Below are 23,022 nucleotides of genomic sequence, written 5' to 3'. Positions count from 1 at the left end.
TTTGGAAACTAATGCTGTAGGATTCATAGTCAATGGAGAGGGGCAGTTGCCTCCTCTGTAATTACGAGAGTCCATATTACACTATTAGCATGAGTATTTCTTGTTAAACGTGTCTTCTAATGGAATATTTGTTTCCTCAGAAATGGTGAGCTGATAATGTATCCATCTCTCCGAGGGCGTGGGAAGCGAACATGAGGATACAAAGACATTGCTTCCTATCTAACAAACCACCTCATAAGTAGGGTTTAGTTCTTGTCATTAGATTATTTATTTATTTATTCCTATTGTCATTGTAATGTTAAGGGAGCATTCCCAGCGGCCTCCTCTATCTTGCATCTGCTACTACTGGCACATAAACCAGAAAGCAGCTAGGGCTCTGGCTTTTAGTTAATTACTTCATAAGGCATAAGGATTCAAGACAAACTATGGTCTTCACAGCCACCTTGAGGACACATGGTCCGCAGTTTTTTAATTGAAAACTACACTGGAACAATCCTGCTGCACTGACTCTATGTTGTGCTTAACACTAGCAGATAAGTTTTATTTAAGTTTTGAACAAAGTTTAAATAAAAGCCATAAGTATATAGCTGTAGAGTTTATAACTATGTAATGATATCTCCTTATTTCTCTCCCACGTTGACAAAAATAGACAAGTGGGGGGTGCCATCTCTAAACCTAATCTGAAATAAAAACCTTCTCATGTGACACAGTCTCATAGTCACTAGCAGAAAAGGCTTATCCTGCCAGTTCTCCATCTTAAACTGTCAAAATCTAAAGAAGCAATTTCCAGGAGAGCCATAGGCTTTGTTTTCTAAATACCCTCCTATCCCTGCTGTGATACAAATTCAGTAGTATTGCTCTTGGCAACTTGCGGATGGGCACCTTAAAAGACAATGATAAGTAGATACTGACAATCATGGTCTGTAAAAGTTTTCTAATTAATTTTGTGACCTTCTGTTTTACTAATTCCCCCCACCCCCTCCCTCAAATACTCCGACCTTTCCAGTCCAAGTTTCAAAGTTTCAGTTACAGGCTGAAAAACATACATATGTATTACTAAACCAACTACTTTTACCTGGAATTCAAAATTTGCTCAAGTAATTGTCCTCCCTCCTCATACGAGGCCCGTATCATTACACAAATTAGTTTTTGAAATTGTGTTGCCTCTCACTGGGCGCTCGAATGAGAATTTGATGATGATGAAAAACTCCTGTCATTGTCCTGTTGTTTAGGAAGCTCATTAGGTGAGATACAGATAGCGTAGGTGATCCACTTGTTTTATGGGCTTCTATAAATGATAACTTAGAAGGTATAAAAACAAGTAACTGCATCTAGACAATTTAAAGCCAGTAGCACTACAATAATTAAAAGATCTTTCTAAACTGTACTGGTAGAACAGGGAAAACCTCTATAATCAACTTATCTGGGGAAGCAATCAGACAATAAAAACTGAGGCATTTTAGGCACTAATAAAGCCGTGGAATCTAATGACTATAATAAAACTTTAGCTGCAGTTATTCCAGAACAATTTCCCTTGCAGTAAAAAGTATTTTACAGGTTTTTCTGTCTGAAATTACTGTTGGTTGGTTAGATGTTGATCATAAGAAACAACTGCAGAATGATAATTTTATTTTTGGCATGTATTTCCATCATTCACCTCTCCTTTTCATCATGAAGTCTTTTGGCTTCATTCAAAGGCTAGAATCAAGCAACCCTTTGACAAGACCAGAAATAAATTTCTTCATCAGCTTTCTGTACAAATATACACACTAATATTCTAATGTTCTATACTTTTAGTTCAGCATGGTGTTATGCAGCAGTTTTGGACTTTGAGAACTACACTTCTATGATGTACAACATTGGTCATTCTGCCCACAGCTCATATGTGATGCAGGCTACAATTTAGTATGTAAGTAAATCAATAGGCAGTATGTATACCCTTAAAAGTAGAGCTTGCAAGGGTGGAACTCAGCCCACTTAACTTGAGGTGACAATGCTGAAAGTGAGCTAAGCGCATAAGCTCTTCCTACAGCCAGTGGGGCTCTGGTTAAGGTTCTCAATGGAGTTTAGGGGACAACTCATCTCACCCTGCAGCAAAAACCTACGTCTAGCTAGAAGAACAGCACTTTAGCCACGACAGGCTATACAGTTTATATCTCTGCTGGTACTGCAATGGAATCCTACATATCCTATTCAAAGGTAAATACCTCGAGTAAACCGAGGTGAATGTTGACCCCGGTATCAGAATGACACTTCAGGGCCACTTGTGGAACGACACTGTCCTAAGCCTGGCTTATGTATACCTCTGTCCCTGATGCAACACAACTGAGTGCTCCAACCAAATAGCATTTTCACTTTCATGTTTTATCAGTTTTGAAAAGTGAAAAATTATTATTGCAATGTTGCTGATGTTCAGTGTATGAAAGAAATACGGTCACTGCAGAAAACGATTGTTCCAGTTTTTATATCCATTCTTCACCAATATAAATGAATATTCAATATATGCCAATATAAGCCAAAGTAGAAAAATGAAACTCCTTACTTGAATTTAGATTTTGTTAGCCTGTGATCAAAACCAACTAAAACCACTTTATATGGAAAGAAGTCTTATGGATGTGGTATTTATGCCCTGGATTGGAATACCTGTGAAACATTTTAAAAGAATTATTTCTCAGATTCAGCTGAAACATCCATCCCATTTAAATTACTTCTGCAAGTATAAAATCTGATCACATTCTTAAGGAGAAGATAAAAACTCCTTCTCAATTAAAAATAACAGAGAAAACTTGAAGTAATAGTACACTACAACCGAGTTTTGTTTAGTTTTTGTTTCTTTAGAAGAGTTTCTGGAGGAGTTTCTTTTAATACAGAAGACATTTCAGTGAGACTTTTAATAAACAATGAAATATTATTAAAAAACTGACACAGAATTTTTAAGACATTTTGTTAACAAAGTACTAAGAAGACTGCAGCTGTGAAAAATGTTAATGTCGTAAGATCCACTCAAAGTTGTAACTAGTTTCTGCACAGAAAACTGTGTTTCGGGGCTTGTATGTTGAAATATCTAAAAAAAAAAATTAAAAAAAACGCAGACTTGCACATACATCTCTGTGCGCTGTCAGAACCATATGCAATCCCTAAACCCAAGCCAAACATGAATTTTCAAATTCCCAACTCCTTAGATTTCTGAGTTTTCTACATATACCAGACAGCCACAGTACAGTATTTTTTTAAATACAACTCTCTTCAATTTATTCCTGCATCTTATCAGGGTCATTTAAAATAAACCAATTCAATAGTACTTCGAGCCACTTTCTATGACTAGAATATCTATAGCTAGACACTTTTATTGAAAGTGAGAACTTACACAGTTCAAACTGTGAAAACTTAAAATATTTCAACAAAATCCAACTTGTTTGAAAACCACACAAGCAGTTTAGCTATAACAAATTTCATAAAAACTGCAGGGTTGTTTTTCCCTGTAGGATGCAAAATTTTATCAATTTAACCTGGAAAACAAACCCAGGCCTTTTTCCAACTTACAGAAATCCTATAGTCTGCAATGGCAGCACTCAGCAGAAGCATTTATTTAGTCGCTCAGTGTTTAAAATGGAACAAAACCACACAGCACTTTGGGTGCAAAAGGAAAGTGGCTCCACCTTGTCATACTTTCAATCCATAACATTCTCTTACAAGTTCTAATTAATAAAGCTGCATAATAGTAATTCTGTACATTTTCATTTTCTTACACAAGCTAGTATTTTTACCTGTGAATGCTTTTTACCCATACTGGACGGCTATTGTATGTCATTTTATTCTACTGTTCTAACAGGTCAATAAAACTAATAGTGCATAATGGTGGGTTTTACTACTATCAAGTATGTAAGCCCAGTGCAGTAAGGTATTTTCTGCCAAATCTATCCTTTTATAAATGGAAATGTGGATATAACTGCCTTGCTTTCCAAGTAAACTGGCTAATGGTATGTTTACTTTTAAAATGTAATGCTTACATTTGACATACAGAATACTTAAATAAAACGTTTAAAGTCTGCCAGTCATAGAAACTTATATTTAAAATACGAATACACAAAACCAAAACCAATAAACCTTACCAAAATATCACAAAAGTGGCATTGCTATGTACTCAAATATAAAATAACAGCCACATAGAAAAATGGAAACAGAGAATGAAAAAGGAGCAGCAGACACCAGCAGTCACTGAATCCCTGTTCCGCCATCTAGAAGCAGCGCTGGAGCTACTTAGAGCAGGCACTACGCAGTAGGCCGTACCCGAGTGAAAAGGATGCAGGGCACAGGCCCTGAGGTCCTTGCGCATTGCCAGCTGTACGAGCGTAGCTGGGGTCAGGTACAAACCGTGATCCCAGTGAGGGAGGTTGTGCAAGCTTCGTGCAGTGATAGGGAACGCACGGGGCCAGCACCAGTGTCATCGTAGGGAGAACAGATTCACGGCGCCCTTCGCAAAACCTCACTTTTCCACCAAACCTGCCTCTGCCTGTTCCTACCTGAACTAAGCCAGACGTACACCCTCACTGCACAAGGACTGATTCTAGTGCCACCTGTCTCTCCGGGCTTCGGACAGCAGGCAGTACTGAACCCGGCTTTTGGGGCCCTGCAGCCCAGGTTGCCTCTCACCCAGAGAGGCCAGAGGAGCCTGGTGGAGCTGTGACCTCCCGAGTCCTAAACTAGGAGTACGACACTAAACATTTTACTCCTGAAACGGCAGAAGTTTTTAACAGCAGCCTGTGACCACGTAAGAGGGGAATACATTGATGTCAGCTGTGGAAACAACTGTGAGTTTACTTACGAAAGCAGATAAACTGGAATTGAATAAACAACCAGAGCGTACCTACATAAGATGTACAGGAGCCAAGCTTCACTACTATTTAATCCGGTTCAAATCGGTCCTCCCAGAAAGCATGCTTTTGAATTTCAGAAGAACAGAATGTTACTTTCAGACTTACCTTTTTCTGTTTTGTCTTGTTCAGTTTCTTTTTCACTTTTCCCTAGAATAGTAAAAATATAATTTCACTGAAATACATTTATGGTAACAGTTTATGATAAGAAAGAGATACAAGAAAATTACAGCTTATACTCAATATAATTGGGCTAACAGGACTTTTTTGTTTCATTTTTATTTTTTAAGGTAACCATAGATTACTGTCTGAACTATGTAGTTACATAAAAGGTCTTTCTCTGCAGATACCTCAAATATTACATTATTGCTTCTGTCACAAAATATTTCATAAACTTCCCCCTTTTGATATTTGGTAGATTTTGGTGATACACATGATGCAAGCTATTTTGCTAGGAAAAAACCTGTTCACTAATTAAAAACTCTTGGGAATACTAGCTTAATATATATATTTGATTAAACTCTAAAAACCATGAAAATCAATTGGGAACCTAGGTCTCAGAAGTGGCTTGAGCACTTGGAAGCTTTTGTCTTACTTCAACTTTTAAAATAGTTTAACCCAGGTGTTTAGTAAACATCTGAATGCACAGGTAAATGTTAACTAAGCACGAGACAGTCTGTAGCAAAAGACAGACTACATACTGTACCAAAATCATTCATGTGTATATCCTGAAGGTGGTACATACAGAGACAGGCTTATCCTCTCCTCCTTTTCTCCTTTATAAACACTTTTTGATCCTGCTCTACTCTGTAACATTTAAAGCATCTTGCCTCACAATTCTAACATTATTATTCTGTTTCCCGTTTTGTCCCAATAAGCTTCCAGTATGTCTTCCCAGTAAACTTAATAGAGAATACTAAGAAGAGAGGTCAGTTAGCTTTTCAGTTACAGTTATTTTCCCCTCCAACATATACTCTTTAATTTTCAGGTATTCTTATATATAGAAGAAACAATTTCTAAGTCAATTAGAGACATCTTGTCAGAATACTCAATCTTCACATTTTTTTTAAACTGACTGCTCAGAAGCATTACATTGTGAATAAAATACACCATGCTGAAAAACATTTCTTTTTTCATGGAGAAACTGGGTTATGGACACACATGAAATCAGACTATTTTACATTCTAATTTCACCCTTTACTACAAGCTGTCAACTGCTATTACTGAACGTTCAGACAGTACAACTCTGATTTTTATATTCAGCACAAAGCAGAATGACTATTAACTTGATTATGATATGGTAAATTAAATAAATATGGTCACATTGAAAGTCATTCACCTCTTCAAGTACATCATAAAATCCAGATTGTCAAGTAAATTGAAAGGAATGACAACAAGATCTATAGAGTCAGTTACATACTGTGGGATAACTTGGAGAAGGAATATTATTACTATAACAGTGTATTAATGAAAGCATTGTTCAGTACTTGCTAAAATGCTGGCTTTTATGGTTTGGTTTTTTTCACATACCACACAATAAATAAAATGGTCATGTCTATTTGTATGTCATCAGAAATACTGTATTTTAAAAAAAGCAATAAAAGCAGCTCCAGATGTGACACAGAATAGTTTATATACTCATATTTCTACTATTTTTATCAACTCAAAGCACATGAACAACTCATTACAGGACAGTAAATGAGTCCTGCATGATACATCATGCTACATCCCATGATACAGCATGCTACTTAGCCACCCATTTTCCCTGTATCTTTTCCCTTATCAGCAACACTGATATTCTCACCTGACTCCTTCTCTTGAATTCCCTCTCGGTCATTCAGTGACCCTCTTCAACCCATCTTGGACATTCATGTTATTTCTGCAACTTCTTTTCCATCACAGGAAGAACAAGGTATGAGCTCATCACTCTAAAGCCTGCTCCTGCCTCCCATTTCTTGCCCAGCTTAACACTTTATTACTGAGGCTCATGCAACATATAACGTACAGTTGTCTATACCCATTTATGTACTAGGATCAGTTCTCCAAATCCTTTCCCAGACTTTTTTCAACCTGCGTTCTGCTAAATTAGCTGCCACTGAATTCACCAAAACCTCTCCAATGATCTTTAAATGCTCCAGCTTCTCCTAGGTAGCTGCTTTTGAAATTCATCAAAACTTGATCTTCTTAGCTCTGAAGGTCTTGTTTCTCTCAGCTCTCACCCTACTTAACTAAGAATGCACTTCAGCATCATATTCAGCACATACTGCTTTGTTCCCTGCACACTGATCCCTAGCTTACTTTGATGGTGCAAATGGTTTCAATTATGCTACTTCTGACAAAGGTTTAACAGTGTGCTGTCTCAAGGACAGGGATATGATAGTAAATCCTGAGACTATTTTGTCATCAACTTAACCCAAATATAGCTGAAAAAAAAAATTTTCTTAGCTCTTCAAACCACTCTCATCCTTTACTCAATTTCTCTGTTTCCAGCAAAACAAATCTAGATAAAAAAATCATAGACAAAACTGTTTAAACCAATCTCCACAGGCTAAGACTGCTATCACTGTGTGATGTATGCACCAAGTATCCCCAAGAAAGTTTCTAACAGAAAGAATAAATTTTTTTCATATTACTGTATGTCTAAATATTTGTGAGTGTATGTGACAATGACCCAAGTCACAACTGAAATGTATTTCAGACCCTGTAGATTTAACATGAATCCCAATCAACACTACAAACGTACAATTTATCTACATATACATAATTTTTGACACACTTAAAAAAATCACACAATGATATTCAGTAAAAAACATGACATTTTTCAGTATCTTTCCTATGTTCACTCTTATCTGTTTACTTTACTTCTTAGAAAGAAGTATCATGATTTACCTTTTCAATTACTGAGAATGTGAAAAAGTCAATTAAAATTGTAGTAAATTTTCAATATTAAAATAAAACTTTAGTATCCTTCTCTTATTTAAACTTTGCTTTCCTTATTGGTATTTCTTCCTGTGATTTCCAAAAAAGCCACTGAATCCAAGCTTTCTTAGATTCACTGAGATATAGCAAGAAGCAATGTAGCAATGTGAAAATATAAAGAAAGATGTAATCTTTTGACTTTTTCGTAAACTACACTTCTTTATTCAGCAATATTTCACCATAAAAAAATAGAGGTGTTTGAAAACTGAAAAGATCAAGAAAGATTTTTCTTTTCAAACAGAACTGCACAGACACAACACCCTTGCCAGATTTCCGATTTAAACTATGGACCATAACCTAGAATATTTCTCTATGAAAAGCAGGTATCATACCTCCCACACACATTGGTGTTTGTTGAAGAATGCTCTCTCATCCATTTTAAGTTACAAATAGAAATAATGTATCATGGGCAAAATTCAGGCCAAACTGGCTACAGAATAGCTAATACTCCAAAAGAAGAAACACAACACAATTATAGAAGATGCAGACCTGAGTAATACCCATTTCCTTCACATAATACCATCCAGGAAGAAAAATTACTTCTACTTGCTATATTTCTTCCTCCTTGTAAATAATTCTTCCAAATATAAACTTTCAAAATTATTACTTTAAAAAATAATATGAATTAGTAGCTGAGGCAAATATTTTTCCACACAGTTAATATCTACCACGTTTTGGAAAAAATAATGACACTAGAAAGACAAAGATATTCTTCTGTGTTTTATTGCAGCCAAACATTAAAACAGATTAAATATACATTTTTTTAATAGTCTGCTTGTCCTTGCTCAGCTTGGCATATTTTTGTAAACATGAAGCACATAAAATCACATACCCAGTTACAAAATACTTAAAATTTGATCACAGCATAATATACTCTCACAGTCCCATAATTCTACAAATAGGCTGCCACTGTTATATAAAAAGTAATCCATTCACCATTCTAAATTACTCCCAAGCTTCTTCACAAAATATGGCTTTGTAAAAATTATTGCTCTGCAATTCACAATCACAGGTAATTTTACTAGAATATCCCATCCCAAACCACATCACAGTCTAATAATATTATTGCTTTCCTGAAAAGTCTAAAGAAATTACTTTGGGACATCTGTGTTTGTTGATCAGATGTAACACTCACTGATGTGGAGTCTTACTGAAATCCCAAACAAAAATAAGCAGGCATATATGAAGCCCCTTTCACTGTAAATGTAAGCAAGTAAAAACCTGACTTGAAAACAGTGTTATAGAAATTTAAAATCTCCCAGTCAACCAAAAGGCAACCACTGTTCGGGTTACCAAATTGATTTCTCTTCTTAAAAATTTATCTTATTTTATTTCTTCTAAGCTCCTGTATCAGCCTTGGCAATTTCCTAAAATCACAGCAATTATTCCTGAGCCAAAAAGTAACACATGCAAAATGCCAAAGAATAAAATATGTCTTCGTAATTGTGGAACAGCAGCACAGAACAGGTAAAAAGTACACCTGTTATATTAAAATTCTAAATCACTTGAAGTCTAAATTTCAGACGTACCATTTACAAGAGCATTAACGATTGTAGGTCTTAAATTTTGATATCCTATTTTTCTTGAGGTTGAATTTCCAAAGCTTTTTTCTTTTTTTTCTTTAAATAAAATTTACAAGCCAAGTATTTACGCAAATTTGACTTTTTAAATACTTCACTGAATATAAAGCTTACTAAATCCAGCTTTGAGATCATTAGGTTGGTGGGCAAAACAGAAGAATTTCACTGAACTCAACCCAATTCCAGCAACTCAGTTTTGTTGCAATCTACACTGACTCCTGCCAGGCTATTACGTAGTTTCTAGACATTTTTGCTTTACAAATCAAATGTACTTAAATAAAAAGTTCTAATTCACACATAAAGGGTTTCTGAAAAAAGTAATCTGCCCTTTTACTAGTATGAATTAAACATAAACATTTTGTACCTTGTTAGACTATTTTAAAAATCACCTGAAATTCATGTAGTGTAACTGTTGACATAACATCAGTGCAAAGAGATAGAAGTCAACCTTCACAGCATAGTGTGTGCCTGATTAGTGTTTTCAATAAAATGCAGTTCGGCTGTATGCTATATCAGCAGTTATAAAACATTTAAAAATTCATAGTATTATACGTTTCATTTGACCAAACTGCTCTGTACATACTGTATGAATCCACAACAAAAGATATATATTAAAATCTGAAAAAATGTACTTGCTGCTACGTTATAAATAGAATATTAACAATTGTTTGAACAGCACATATGAAATGCAGCTCAAAGTTGCAACTCTGTCACAAACACAGAAGAAAAATAATGAATTCACTAAACTTGACCAAGAAAAAAAAAATGAGACAGGAATGTAAATTAAACATCCTAGTGTTAAAAAAATCTTACTAAAATGACAGTTGGCTACAACCCATTTACAATATCTTAGTGTTCGTTCCCCAAACCCTGAACTGCTTGGTAATTACATCATAAGAACTATTACAACCATCTGCTCCCCTTTTGTAGCGTATGGTTAGGGCTGGTCCTCCTGATGTAGGGACTTTTCTTTTGAAGCTTTAAGTATCTGAAAAAATAAGGGGAAATCTATATTAAAGGACCAACCAAAACACAACTTACTCTAAAACAACAACAACAAAAAATCTTCAATGCTAAAAAATGCAACTTTGTATCAGACTAGTTAATTTGAGAGCGCTATCATTTCTAGGAGCTACCATAATTAATATACACAAAGTTGCTGTATAAAGTGGGAAATATAAACTTTTAAATATTTACTTAAGCAGTAAATTTTTTCTCAGCATATGGCACTTCATTTACCTTGTAAAGGAAATCTAGGCCATGTCACAAATACATTAAAACTTTTTTTTTTTTTTTTTTTTTAAAATCAAGGACACTTACAATTGGAAAAGAGGAGCCAGGGAATGAGGAAGGGTCAAAGTTGTAAAGTGGAAACTTCTCTACACATAAGGGATTTCAGCAGTTGATAAATAAATGTAGGGTTATAAAAATGTCAAGGATACAAGATGAAAGGGGGGGCGGGGAAGAACCCTTAGATATTTTAAATCTGAACATATACAAGGGGGATCAAAATCCAAATACACAGAGTAAAGGTATCCCCAAAACTGTAATATTCTTCCTTAAAATATGTCTCCAGCAAGTACCATTCTATAACAACCACTGCAATTTATGTGCCAGTGTAAAATAGGATTAGCCAAAAATCCAAAATCAGTAATATTTCAAGCTGGCCTACCATACCACTGAAGTGCATTAGTTTTCAAAAATACGGGCTGTAACTGCAGTTAAGATAGCCTACTGCTGGAAAGCAATCTTGGTAATAATTTTAGAAGTAAACTTAGAGAACTGGGAAATAGTACCTACAGATACCTCAAGATGCAGTTGCCTAGTATTTTTTTTTGTGATATGCCCTGAAGTCAGCAAAAACTTCTGACTTGCACTTCAGCATATTCAAAACCCACACCTGATCTCTTCACTGGTGATGTAAGAATGTTCCTCACAGCTAAATTCATCCTCTGAACTATCTCCTGTTTTCTTTCCAAAACAAATAAGTTCCTATATTTCAGATAAAAATCAAACAACTGCTCCTAATCTGATACAAACTGGTGCCACCATGCTTCAGATGAAGTTGCCTGAATTTATACTGCCGACAAATAAGGACTCTATAGTGATATTTCATAGTATCTTTTACACTGCCTTAAGTTATGTTTATTACATAAATAGATACAACTTTCATATATGTAAAGAGCGCATATATGCATAAAGGTGTTCTTCATTCAGAAGAGAGTTCTTGACTGTCTCTAGTACAGTGAACTTTAATATTATTGCTGAAATAACAGGAAATACTAGCTTTGAATACCTGATGAAATGAAATCACATGACAAAAGAAGAAAAGACTTCTGGCTACAACAACAAAAAAAACCATACTGAATGCTCCATCACGAATAATAATAATAATAATAATAATAATAATAATAATAATAATAATAATAAAAATCCCTGGTAAATATGAATTTCATATTCTAAGAGGAAAATGTGAGAATAATGTTACCTTCAAACTGAAATTTTCACATCTTAAAAGGCAGGTAAACATACTTAATAGTAGGAAAAAATAGTAATTTAATAGTAATAAAATTTTTATTCCTGGTCAGTAGTTTACTTATGTCTTTTTTTCTTTTCTCAATTTTCAGAGATGCTATTTGAATTCTACTTTATGTGCTGAAACCATAAGCTTTTTACAAAAACTAATAAACAACGATTCTTCTGCCGTCAAAGTGATTCCCACATAACTACACAAATTACTAAAGATTCTTAAGTATGTTGGTACATTGTTGTAGATTTTGTGCTGATCTACTTCCTAAACGAAGAATCATGTACATGGTACTACATGCAATAGTTACTTGTGTGTTTAATAACTGAATAAACGGAGTTTGTTTGTCTCACTTTCTCCTTTGAAGGGAAAAAGAAAATATTCACTCCTTCCAGTGCTGCTATTATTATCTATTTCCACAAGATATACCAGGATAGACCTACGCCTAATATCATGGTTTAAAAAGCGTGTTGCACTAGTTTTGAAAACAACTGAAGGTAATAAAAATAAATCCAAAAAACCTTTTGGAAGGATCAGAAATACATACTATTTCAGAGTAAAACAATTTATTTTTTTATTCTAACAGGGTTTCAAAACAGTGAAGACTCTCTTTGTATCACAATACAATAAAAGGAGAGTGGACAACTACGCTCAATTCCACCATCTTACTTGAAAGTCCATCTGCAATTAAAGGAGTGATTATCCCCCTGTACTTGGCACTAGTGAGACCGCACCTTGAATACTGTGTTCAGTTTTGGGCCACTCACTACAAGGAAGACACCGAGATGCTGGAGAATGTCCAGAGGAGGGCAACAAAGCTGGTGAAGGGTCTAGAGAACAAGTCCTATGAGGAGCAGCTGAGGGAACTGGGGTTGTTTAGCCTGGAGAAAAGGAGGCTGAGGGGAGACCTCATCGCTCTCTACAACTCCCCGAAAGGAGGTTGTAGCCAGGTGGGTGTTGGTCTCTTCTCCCAGGTAACAAGCAATAGGACGAGAGGAAATGGCCTCAGGTTGTGGCAGGGGAGGTTTAGATTGGATATTAGGAAGAACGTCTTCACCGAAAGGGTTGACAGGCACTGGAACAGGCTGCCCAGGGAAGCAGTTGAGTCACCAACCCTGGAGGTATTTAAAAGGCATGTAGACATGGTGCTTAGGGACATGGTTTAGCAGTGGACTTGGCACTGTTAGGTTTACAGTTGAACTTGACTATCTTAAAGGTCTTTTCCAACCTAAATGATTCTATGATTCTAAATGGAATATTTGGAAAACCATCCACTGCTGTACAATACATGTTAGATTGGGTTTTTTTGGTGAAGGTAGGAAATTCATTTACTGCTGCAAGACTGAGCCATAAATTACAGCACAAAAAGTGATAGAAATGGGTCACAAAAACAAAAATTAAAGATTTCAAGCTGATACTTGGATTCTGAATTTAGTTTTAAAATAGTATATATGGCAAGCGATCACCTCAATATCCTCATATCAATACCACTGACGCTGCAGTGGAATTACCTACTGTTGAAATTTTGCAATAGTCCTGTAAGGGCCTTTTTGTTATTTTAACTTTAAGCAGCAACATTTTCTGAGAGAAAACATCTTTTCTTCTTCTACAATTCCAACTTAAAGCACAACAAACCAACTGAACACTACCCTTGCTGAACATCTCACCTATGCTGTCAAAGGTAACTACTTCTTGTTCCTGCACTGATTATAAGCTTTGGTTAAAAATATTTCATATTCATTATGAAACAAACCATTTTTAGATAAGGCACCTATTACTGAATACCTATGCCTTCAAACATTTCAACACACCATGTGGCTGTTATGATAAATAGGTTATAAAGACCTCACAGACAACACAGTTACATATTGATATGAGCACTTCAAATCACCTCAGTTAAGGTTCAGCATGTAAATTAAAACATGAACTAAACCATGCCTCCAATCTGAACTGGGCAACCACAAAGGCCTCCTACGTTTTTTCACTTCTCTGTCTACTTTTGGCATACCCAGGAACAAAATACGAGTTACCCTTCCCACAAAGAAAAGCAAAACCCCTGGGCACCACACCACACAAGAGCTTCTGCATATTGCAAAGATTAACTAAGCCAGAAAGGTGCTCAGGCTAATCAGAACAAAACAGAAATAATGCTGTCAGGGCTGTTGGATTGCAGCTTCTGTGATTTAAGGCCCAGAGATACAACTCGGTGTTTCACTCAACACAACTACTTCATTACGAAGAACAAACTAGCAATTTGTAATAATTAACTCAAAAAAGCAGATGAAATCTAACAATATATAGTGTTCAAATTTAGAAGCTACTCTAAAAATGGTTTTGGTAAAATCTATGTTTACTACTGTCAGGCAACAGATGGAAGAGCTGGAAGTGCTCTTGTTCTTAAAATCAGTTATGTCAAGAAAAATGTGATGGCATGACAAAACAGTCCTGTTTTCAGATCAGTGCCCAAATAATGTGGCGCAGTTGGACTCCATTAGATCTGACTGATACACAGAGAAGTGACAGTATCACGACCCAGGAACAGTTACTCTGGAAAGGAAGTACACACATATTTTGAGCCCTGAAATTTTTATACTTCCCTTTAGAGCAAAAGTATCTAGCTCTGTCTGAACCATTAAAAGTTAAATTGTAAATTAAAACTACTCACAGTTTTACTTGGAATGCTTCCATATAACCCAGTAACTATTACTAGCATTTATCCAGTACAAGATAAAAATTATTACTTCAAAAACAGGAAGGAACTTTAAATGACAATACTGATAACCCTTCACTCCTCTCCACAAAGTAATTTGTTTACAAACTTTCCATGTAGCTATAGCTTCATTTTGGGGGGAAAAAAACCAAGCACTTAAAATTAACTTACCCACTAGATCATCATTTGAATAATCCTCATCTTGAACAGGCATTTCTGCAAGTCAAAAGTATACAAACAATTCAAACTGGACGCTTCTCTAAGTATCTACAAAAGGCTGCATTTTTTCCCTTATGCTCAACCAGTGACCTATCAAAACTACCCTGTAATACTATTTTTGCAGAAGTGGGATGCAAATTTTCCTCAGCTGAATTTTTCCAGAGGAAAGATTAATACTTAAGTAGACCAATGAGTAAATTGCAGGACTGCACAGTTTCAAAAATGATATATCAGAATTCTGAAACTACACTATCCGAAGCACAAACTTGCCACAGTTTCACATGCTACTACAGTATGGACTTAGAAAACATTCTTATACTTATTATGTTCCCAGCTGCAACTGTGAAATATTTGACTTCAAAATTCAGGTCTTTTTAATTCTGTATGTATGTTTAAATAGACGTCACATGTCACCGAGCACTATTACACTGCTAATAGACTGAAGGCTGCACATAGCTCCCTGTTCATGCATGGAAGGAGTCAGGCTCACCAGAAAAGAATTCATAATAGCCAGGATGCTGGCTGTAGACAATAAGAATCATCAAAGTGAGGGAGATATATTCTCTGACTCGGGAAGCCTATAAATAAAGTGCTCAAAGATGGGGAGACACTCCACTTTATTTCTTACATATACTCTCTTTCCTGAGTACGCGCTACTGACTGGCTGGTGGGAAACAGAGCATAGCAAAGAAATCTTCAGCTTCGTATGACCTAATATGGCCATTTTTATCAATGTAAATTTTTCTGAACTGGAAGCACTCTCAACTTCTAAAACTGAAGAGTGCTCTGTAAGCCATTAAAATATTGTCATTAAAAATCCCAAGATGCTAGATTCCAACAACACAGTTATGTTTGTCCTTAAAAGAAAAAAGCTGCAGAAAAACTTATAAATGTATTTTTATTGCAGCACAGTATTCTATTCCATGGTATTTATCATTCTCAATTTTTTTTTTTTTTTTTTTTTTTAAGTAGCAAACTCATGCGAAAGATAATATACAAACCTGATTCCTCTGGTTCAGTGGCCACAACATCTTCTGTATGCTTGCTTTCTACCATTACAAACAAAATAAGTGTTGAAAGTTACACACAGTGTGTTAACAATTTTGTTTTTATTCCCCATCAGCCACCAAATCAAATTAGTATCAAACAAAAAGGAAGACTTAAACTGCAGAACAACCAATTAGGTTAACTTAAGAGTAAAAATAAAGGTACCGAATGCATTCAGTGTCCAAAAGTTTAGCTCCTCTTTGTTATTGACTTCCATTCCTATTACACCCCCCAAAAGCGATTTTGGTTACAATTGTTGTTTGTGTGAAACATTGTTGTTTGTTTCCCTATTTAATTATACTAGAACACATTTTTCAAATGGAAAACCTAAATAAATATCGCATCAAATCCTACACACTGTGCTCAGACTAAACTGCTTAGATAATTTGCTCTAGCTGACTGAATTAACGTCATGTTTGAAAAAAATCTTGCTTAATGATATTTTTAACTTCTTAGAGCAAATATTCAAATCACATTTGACCCACTACTCATTTAAAATTCCCTGATGCCAACACAATGAACAAAAATTTACAACTTAACCTTTTTGAGTAGTACTGTGAGTAATCCCCGATAACAATACAGGCTAGGGGATGAATGGCTTAAGAGCAGCCCTGTAGAGGACTTGGGTATCCTGGCGGATGGAAAACTGGACTTGAGCCAACAAGGTGTGCTCGCAGCCCAGCAAGCCAACTGTATCCTGGACTGCATCAAAAGAAGTGTGGCCAGCAGGTTGAGGGAAGTGATTCTGCCCCTCAGCTCTGCTCTGGTGAGACCCCACGTGGAGTACTGCTGGAGTACTGCATCCAGCATGGAGTTTTAGTACAAGACAGACATGGACCTGTCAGAACCGGGCCAGAGGAGGGCCACAATAATGATCAGAGGGCTGGAACACCTCTCCTATGAAGAAAGGCTGAGAGAGTTGGGGTTGTTCAGCTTGGAGAAGAGAAGACTCCAGGGAGACCTTATTGCAGCCTTTCAGTATATAAAGAGGGCTTATAAGAAAGATAGAGAGAGACTTTTTACCGAGGCCTGTAGCAACAGGACAAGGGGCAATGGTTTTAAAGTGAAAGTGGGGGGATTTAGATTGGACATAAGAAGAAATTTTTCACAGTGAGGGTGGTGAGACACTGAAACAGGTTGCCCAGAGCAGTAGTGGATGCCCCATCATTGGAAGGGTTCAAAGTCAGGTTGGATGGGGCTTTGAGCAAGCTGATGTCCCTGCCCGTGGCAGGGGAGTTGGACCAGATGATCTTTTAAGTGACCCTTCCAACCCAAACCATTCTATGATTCTATACAGCACATTTATCTGCTTTGTATTTCGTCTGTTTGGTTTTTTTAATTATATTAACAGACATAAATGGAAGAATGGAAAAAATGTTTCCTTTCACAAGCTATAAAAACTTATACCTCCATCAGATTTCAACATGCATGTATTTCATCAAAACACTTTAAGATCACAATTACGAAATATGTACCTGGCTCTGTGGCTTCATTCACTTCCTCCAGAAGGTCCTCAACAGCTAAGAAAACATTCAATTCACAGCAATAATGAAGTCAAGCCCTCAACTGATGAAACTTACATATGACATAAAAGAACACAGCAAACAGACATGTTTAATTCTGAGCAGTAAACTGCTATAGACAAACAGAAACTTTGATGAATTTGAGGGGGAAAAAAAGAAATTAATTCTTCCCTGTTTCACTAAAGAACTGTTGTATTCATTATTCTAAGCATAATCAGTACTCCCACTTTCATCTTTTGCAGCATCAATTCCAACTGCTAGACATATTAAAACCCAACCAACCAAGCTAAAAAACCTATACACTTTTACTTTAGAAGTCTTTTTATTTGGATAAACATGCAACTCCTTGGTGAGTCTTACTTTCCTTCCTGAAGGACAATGAGCAAGTACTTCAACTTAAATTATGGATTCCACATAAAAATAAATTATTTTTATTTTCTTTGAATATGGCACCTTTTAACTCATTTGACTGTCCTCTTAAGCTTATGATCACAAAGGTGACAAACCAGATACTTACAATTTATTTACACTAGAGAATTTCTTGACTTCATTCTAAATTAAACAATTGTGCCTTTTTCAATCAGCTGTCTGAGATGACTCTCAAAAAAGCTGGTACTTCAAGACAACAAAGTATATAGGACCCAGAGAGAGCACTGCAGACAAATAATATTTTAATTGCTTCTGCTAATTAGACAAAGGCACTAGCAAAAAGTATGCATCAAAGAAGAGCTAGTATTGGCAGCCTGTAAGTTTTGAATGATCTTAAGCACTGGTTAAAACAGGCTGCCAATACTAGCTCTTCTTTGATGCATACTTTTTGCTAGTGCCTTTGTCTAATTAGCAGAAGCAATTAAAATATTATTTGTCTGCAGTGCTCTCTCTGGGTCCTATATACTTTGTTGTCTTGAAGTACCAGCTTTTTTGAGAGTCATCTCAGACAGCTGATTGAAAAAGGCACAATTGTTTAATTTAGAATGAAGTCAAGAAATTCTCTAGTGTAAACAATTGTGCCTTTTTCAATCAGCTGTCTGAGATGACTCTCAAAAAAGCTGGTACTTCAAGACAACAAAGTATATAGGACCCAGAGAGAGCACTGCAGACAAATAATATTTTAATTGCTTCTGCTAATTAGACAAAGGCACTAGCAAAAAGTATGCATCAAAGAAGAGCTAGTATTGGCAGCCTGTAAGTTTTGAATGATCTTAAGCACTGGTTAAAAGGTTATGAGCAAGGCTCATGGTAGGCAGCAGGCTGAGTGTCTATGCTGAACTACTGTGTTCCAAATGTCCATAAAAAGCCTCACCCCCCCCACTTTGTATCACTTGAGACCTTAAAGATGAATACTCAAGGATGGTATACTAAAAGAAGATGTCTCAGTTCATAGTCAAAAACCTAATTTTATAACTACACAGACAGTAATGAACCTTTGCCATAACTGGCCACATATCATGATTGAAGATCACACACATGTATGAAGATTACATATTTCAATATATAGAAATACAAGATTAAGTTAATGACTTTTATGCTAACTTGACTAAAATATTTCTCCGATTCTGAAAATCATTTATATTCCAATACGTTTATTTTAGAGGTATTTCTACTTTAATTACGTATGAAACAAAGATTTTTCTAATATGCTCCATATATAAAAATATATATACGTGGTGGGATGTGTGTGGGAGTATACACACACTCGACCCACACACATATACATACACACACACACACACATCTATACACATTTTTTAATATATATACGTATATACCTGTATCTTGAGTCTCAGTCTTCTTTTCATGTTTTGGTTCTGAAAGGAAAGAAAAATAAAGTTCCTGGGTGGTTGATATGCATAAAGTATCCTAAAAATTTGGTTGTTGAGCATCCAGTTCATTTCTTTACTGATAAATGTAAAGTTCTCAAAGATTTTCTCTAGTTTTGGGGCCTGAATAGATATGTCAACCCTTTCTGGAGCTTGTAGTAGAAATTGTACACAAAACCCAAATACCAAATATAAACATAACACAGAAATTTCAAGCATTTCTAGCTACACATATGAAATACTGAAAACAATGACAACAATAAAGCTATCATTCTGTACAATTGTTATAATTCACCTACTCCTAATCTTTGAGTAAAAAGCCAGTCTAGTTTTTGTAATGCTGAAGACGAAATATTTTATTTTACTTTCGATAATGTCTAAAAACAGACAAAATGCTATCCACCAATTGTCTGAATTTTCAATATACATTTACTGTAAATTTTAGAACTAAAGAAGTTCAATGTTTATCTAGTGTTTTGGATAATTTCATTATCTTAACAGGTACTAACCTTCATCAGAAAAAGGTTATTTACATAAGATTTTTTGTAAAAAATAAAATCTTTCTACTATTGTTTTATCTTAAAAGGCACTAATAGTCACTTGGCTCCCCCTCCATCCCTTTAAAAAAAAAAAGTTCTTACAGCATATTCTTAAAAAAAAAATCCAGAACTCTTCATTTCTAATGAAAATCTCAAACTTGCCTTCTTTCTCTAGTTTCACTGCTACAAACTATAAAACTCTTCATAAAACTACTGAATATTGTGTACAATAACTGAGCTCCTGTGTTCCAAGTTACATGATCAATCTATTTACACACTTCACTGTGGGCACATACACTCATTTCAACTAAAGAACTTTTTGCATTAGCAATAACTGCAGAAGGTAGGAAGAAACGATTCCTTTCAATACGCTAGACACACAAAGTAGGTGCAGCCTACCATAGGCCTTCAGTTTCTCCCAACTCCGTGCAAGGTAGTAGTGATTACAGGAACTGCAGTCCTACTAGAGCTGGTCACTGATCTGATTAAGAACCACGTCATACAAAGAGTCAGAAAAGAAACTGAACTGCTCTGGCCAACAAACCATCTTGGCACTGCCCTCTCAGCTTTCTGAGAAATCTAGAAAGCACCAGGATTGGAGAAAATATTACATCAGAGAGTCTGCCAGAAGAGGAGAAACGCATCTGATAGAGATGGAGAAGATACATTGACTCCAGAATAGCGAAGCTTATACTTCTGCTGATTTCTCAGACATTTGCACCTGAAACTTTAAAGTGAATCTTCTTGTGGATGTGAACTTTAGTTTTGGAGCTAATGTCAAAACTACAAGCTTTACATTTGAGAGAAAGAATTTTAGGTCTCCATGATGGCCTCCACCCCTTCTTTGACTTTAGAAAACAGGTGCTAAAAACTGTCTTCTCCAGAAAAAGAGCAAATCTGTTTCATTTTCGATCCAACCAAAAACATGTCAAAAGGTACAAGAAAGATGGTCCAGGAGACAACAGGGATGAAAACTAGGTACTACAACTGCTAAAATGGTGTCTAGCACATATTCATGAACAACTACAACTCCCATGACCTGAAACTGGGCAGACTGAACTCAGAAGGAAAAAATGGTGTATCACAGAATGATGGCCTCACATCTTTCAGCACATCTTCAGAGACATCCATGGTTGGCTGGTTAGCTCAAACCTTAAAGGACTGACAACATAAGATGAGCTTATAGGACTGAGTGTGGTGTCTCTCATCTTTTCTAGGGATCCTGATAACAATTTCTGATTATTTTCTCTGGTTATTTCTGAGACACTGATGAGTGCCTGGAAATAAGGGTGCCTGTACACAGGTCTGCCCTTGGAACAAAAAGTGACATTCTAAATAACTTTGTAACTTCACGTAACTTTCAAGATGGAGGCGGCAGATGGACATTGGGGTGGGAGGTGGGGGGCAGAATCAGTCAAGTCTTGCAAATGTCAGGAACGCTCAATGCCTCACCCGATTGGTCTTTTTCTTCTACACTGCTCCCGGCTGGAGCTTTCAAATTAAATTCCTCTAAAGAGTACAAAGGAAACATTGTGCTTTCTCTCACAACCAGAACATCTCGAAGGGAGAACTTGGAAGCAAGACAAAATTCTGTTGTGAAAAGGCGAACTTTTATCAAGAGAAAAGCAGTTTGTCACAGATTATGTTGAACTGCAGGCACAATTCACTACATAAAAAAGCCCAGCAATTTAGTAGCCAAGAATAATAATTTTTTGACAAACACGTCCTACCTTGGAATTTTCTTTTGAGAAAAAGAATGGAACTTTCTATTCTCTTCATCAGCCTAATCAGAGGATTTAGAATAGTAAAGAAAGAGTAGGAAAAAACCTAAATCTGATTTATTTGATACTATTTAAAACTCTCATTGCAGCACACAGTAGCAATCACACATGAAACCACTGCTTGTCAAAGCACAGATTAATCACAAAATAGAGTTATTAACTGTTATTGTGCCAGGGCGCCAGAAGAGACTGCAGAATATGAAATGGTTTTGGAACGGACTCTATGAAAAACTGACGCAAATTACTTTGGGAACCTCCATGATCATCTCTACTCCTAAAGCAGGTATAGATGATTCTTCCCCTAGGGACTGTGGAAGTGTTCTCTGTTCCTGTCACCACTACATATGAAGGAGCATGAAAAGTAAAGATTAAATTTGCACTTCTCCTTCATATCTAGGTGTGAGAAGCAAGAGAGTGATTCTTGATTAGGAACTGATTGTAAAGTAAGGAGAGTAAACAATAAGCCCAGGGGAAAAGCTAGGTGTCTCTTGCTTTTCCATCCTATTGATGCCAACACATTTCATCAAGGTCATCACTGCTGAGGCAAATAATTCTTTTCTGCAGACTGAGAAAGACATGGACTAAGGGCCACTGAAAATCCTTCAATGGGATTTTGACTTCTATCCCAAAGGTGGATGTCAGAATTTCCCTCCTAATGACGAAGAATGAACCTCAAGGTTTTCGTCTCAAATATTTTGACGTTAAGATTTGTTGTTCTTTGCTTGGGTTACATAAACAAGGAAAATAAACAAGAGTGCTTTGAAGATACACTTAACTTTTCTGAAGTATGATAGTCCCTAGAAGGATGTCACAGAAGGAATTACAACCACATACCTTTGTTTCAAGACTGACCACTAGTTGTCTTCTCATTAATTTTTTGATTCAGTCTCAGCAATCATTAACCAAATCAAACTAAAACAGAATAATCTCCAAAGAACTGCTTGTTACGGACAAGATGAAAAGGTAACACTGAGCTATCCAGATGCAATGAACCACAGCTGACTTGGCCAGGGTTTCATAAGAAAAAGGGCATGCAAAGTCTTCAACATTCTTATTCCACATATGCACAAAGTACAACAAAAAGGACCAATATGGGAATATAACCTATATGCACGCTCTACACTTGTTCCAGTGTTAAAGATCGATTGATTGCTTACATACTCAGGGGGTTTGAACATAAAAAACCCCCAAACCTTAATTGAGAACTTGCATTGAAAATTTTAACACAAAGTAATTTCAATTTCCTATTAATGATAGACTTTGATACTGTCATTTCACTATCTATAGCAGTTGTCATACCATGGTCTTCATTATAATCACCATGCACTCTATCCTCTGTTTGAAGAAAAAAAAAAAATCAATATGAAAATTCATGGAATTTTAAGACAATACACACGCACAAATAATACAGTGTCAAGTTTAT

At 36.0% G+C, this 23,022-nt stretch overlaps 1 protein-coding gene across 1 annotated transcript in view; it reads right to left on the bottom strand.

The window, feature by feature from the left end:
- ASPH (aspartate beta-hydroxylase) overlaps positions 1-23,022 on the bottom strand; it is a 101,833-nt gene that overhangs the window by 45,033 nt on the left and 33,778 nt on the right. Inside the window, exons 10-15 of the mRNA XM_010582893.1 lie at positions 22,899-22,934; positions 19,229-19,267; positions 17,412-17,456; positions 15,891-15,938; positions 14,842-14,886; positions 4,983-5,024 (exon numbers count right to left, since the gene is read on the bottom strand). Coding sequence (XP_010581195.1) covers positions 4,983-5,024; positions 14,842-14,886; positions 15,891-15,938; positions 17,412-17,456; positions 19,229-19,267; positions 22,899-22,934 — 255 coding nt within the window. The remainder of the gene's footprint in view (positions 1-4,982; positions 5,025-14,841; positions 14,887-15,890; positions 15,939-17,411; positions 17,457-19,228; positions 19,268-22,898; positions 22,935-23,022) is intronic.

Source organism: Haliaeetus leucocephalus, unplaced genomic scaffold (assembly GCF_000737465.1).
Source record: "Haliaeetus leucocephalus isolate CR32 unplaced genomic scaffold, Haliaeetus_leucocephalus-4.0 Scaffold858, whole genome shotgun sequence".
NCBI classification, from domain to species: Eukaryota; Metazoa; Chordata; class Aves; order Accipitriformes; family Accipitridae; genus Haliaeetus; species Haliaeetus leucocephalus.
Note: the sequence above shows the minus strand (reverse complement) of the source record. Positions and strands in the feature narration are given on the sequence as shown.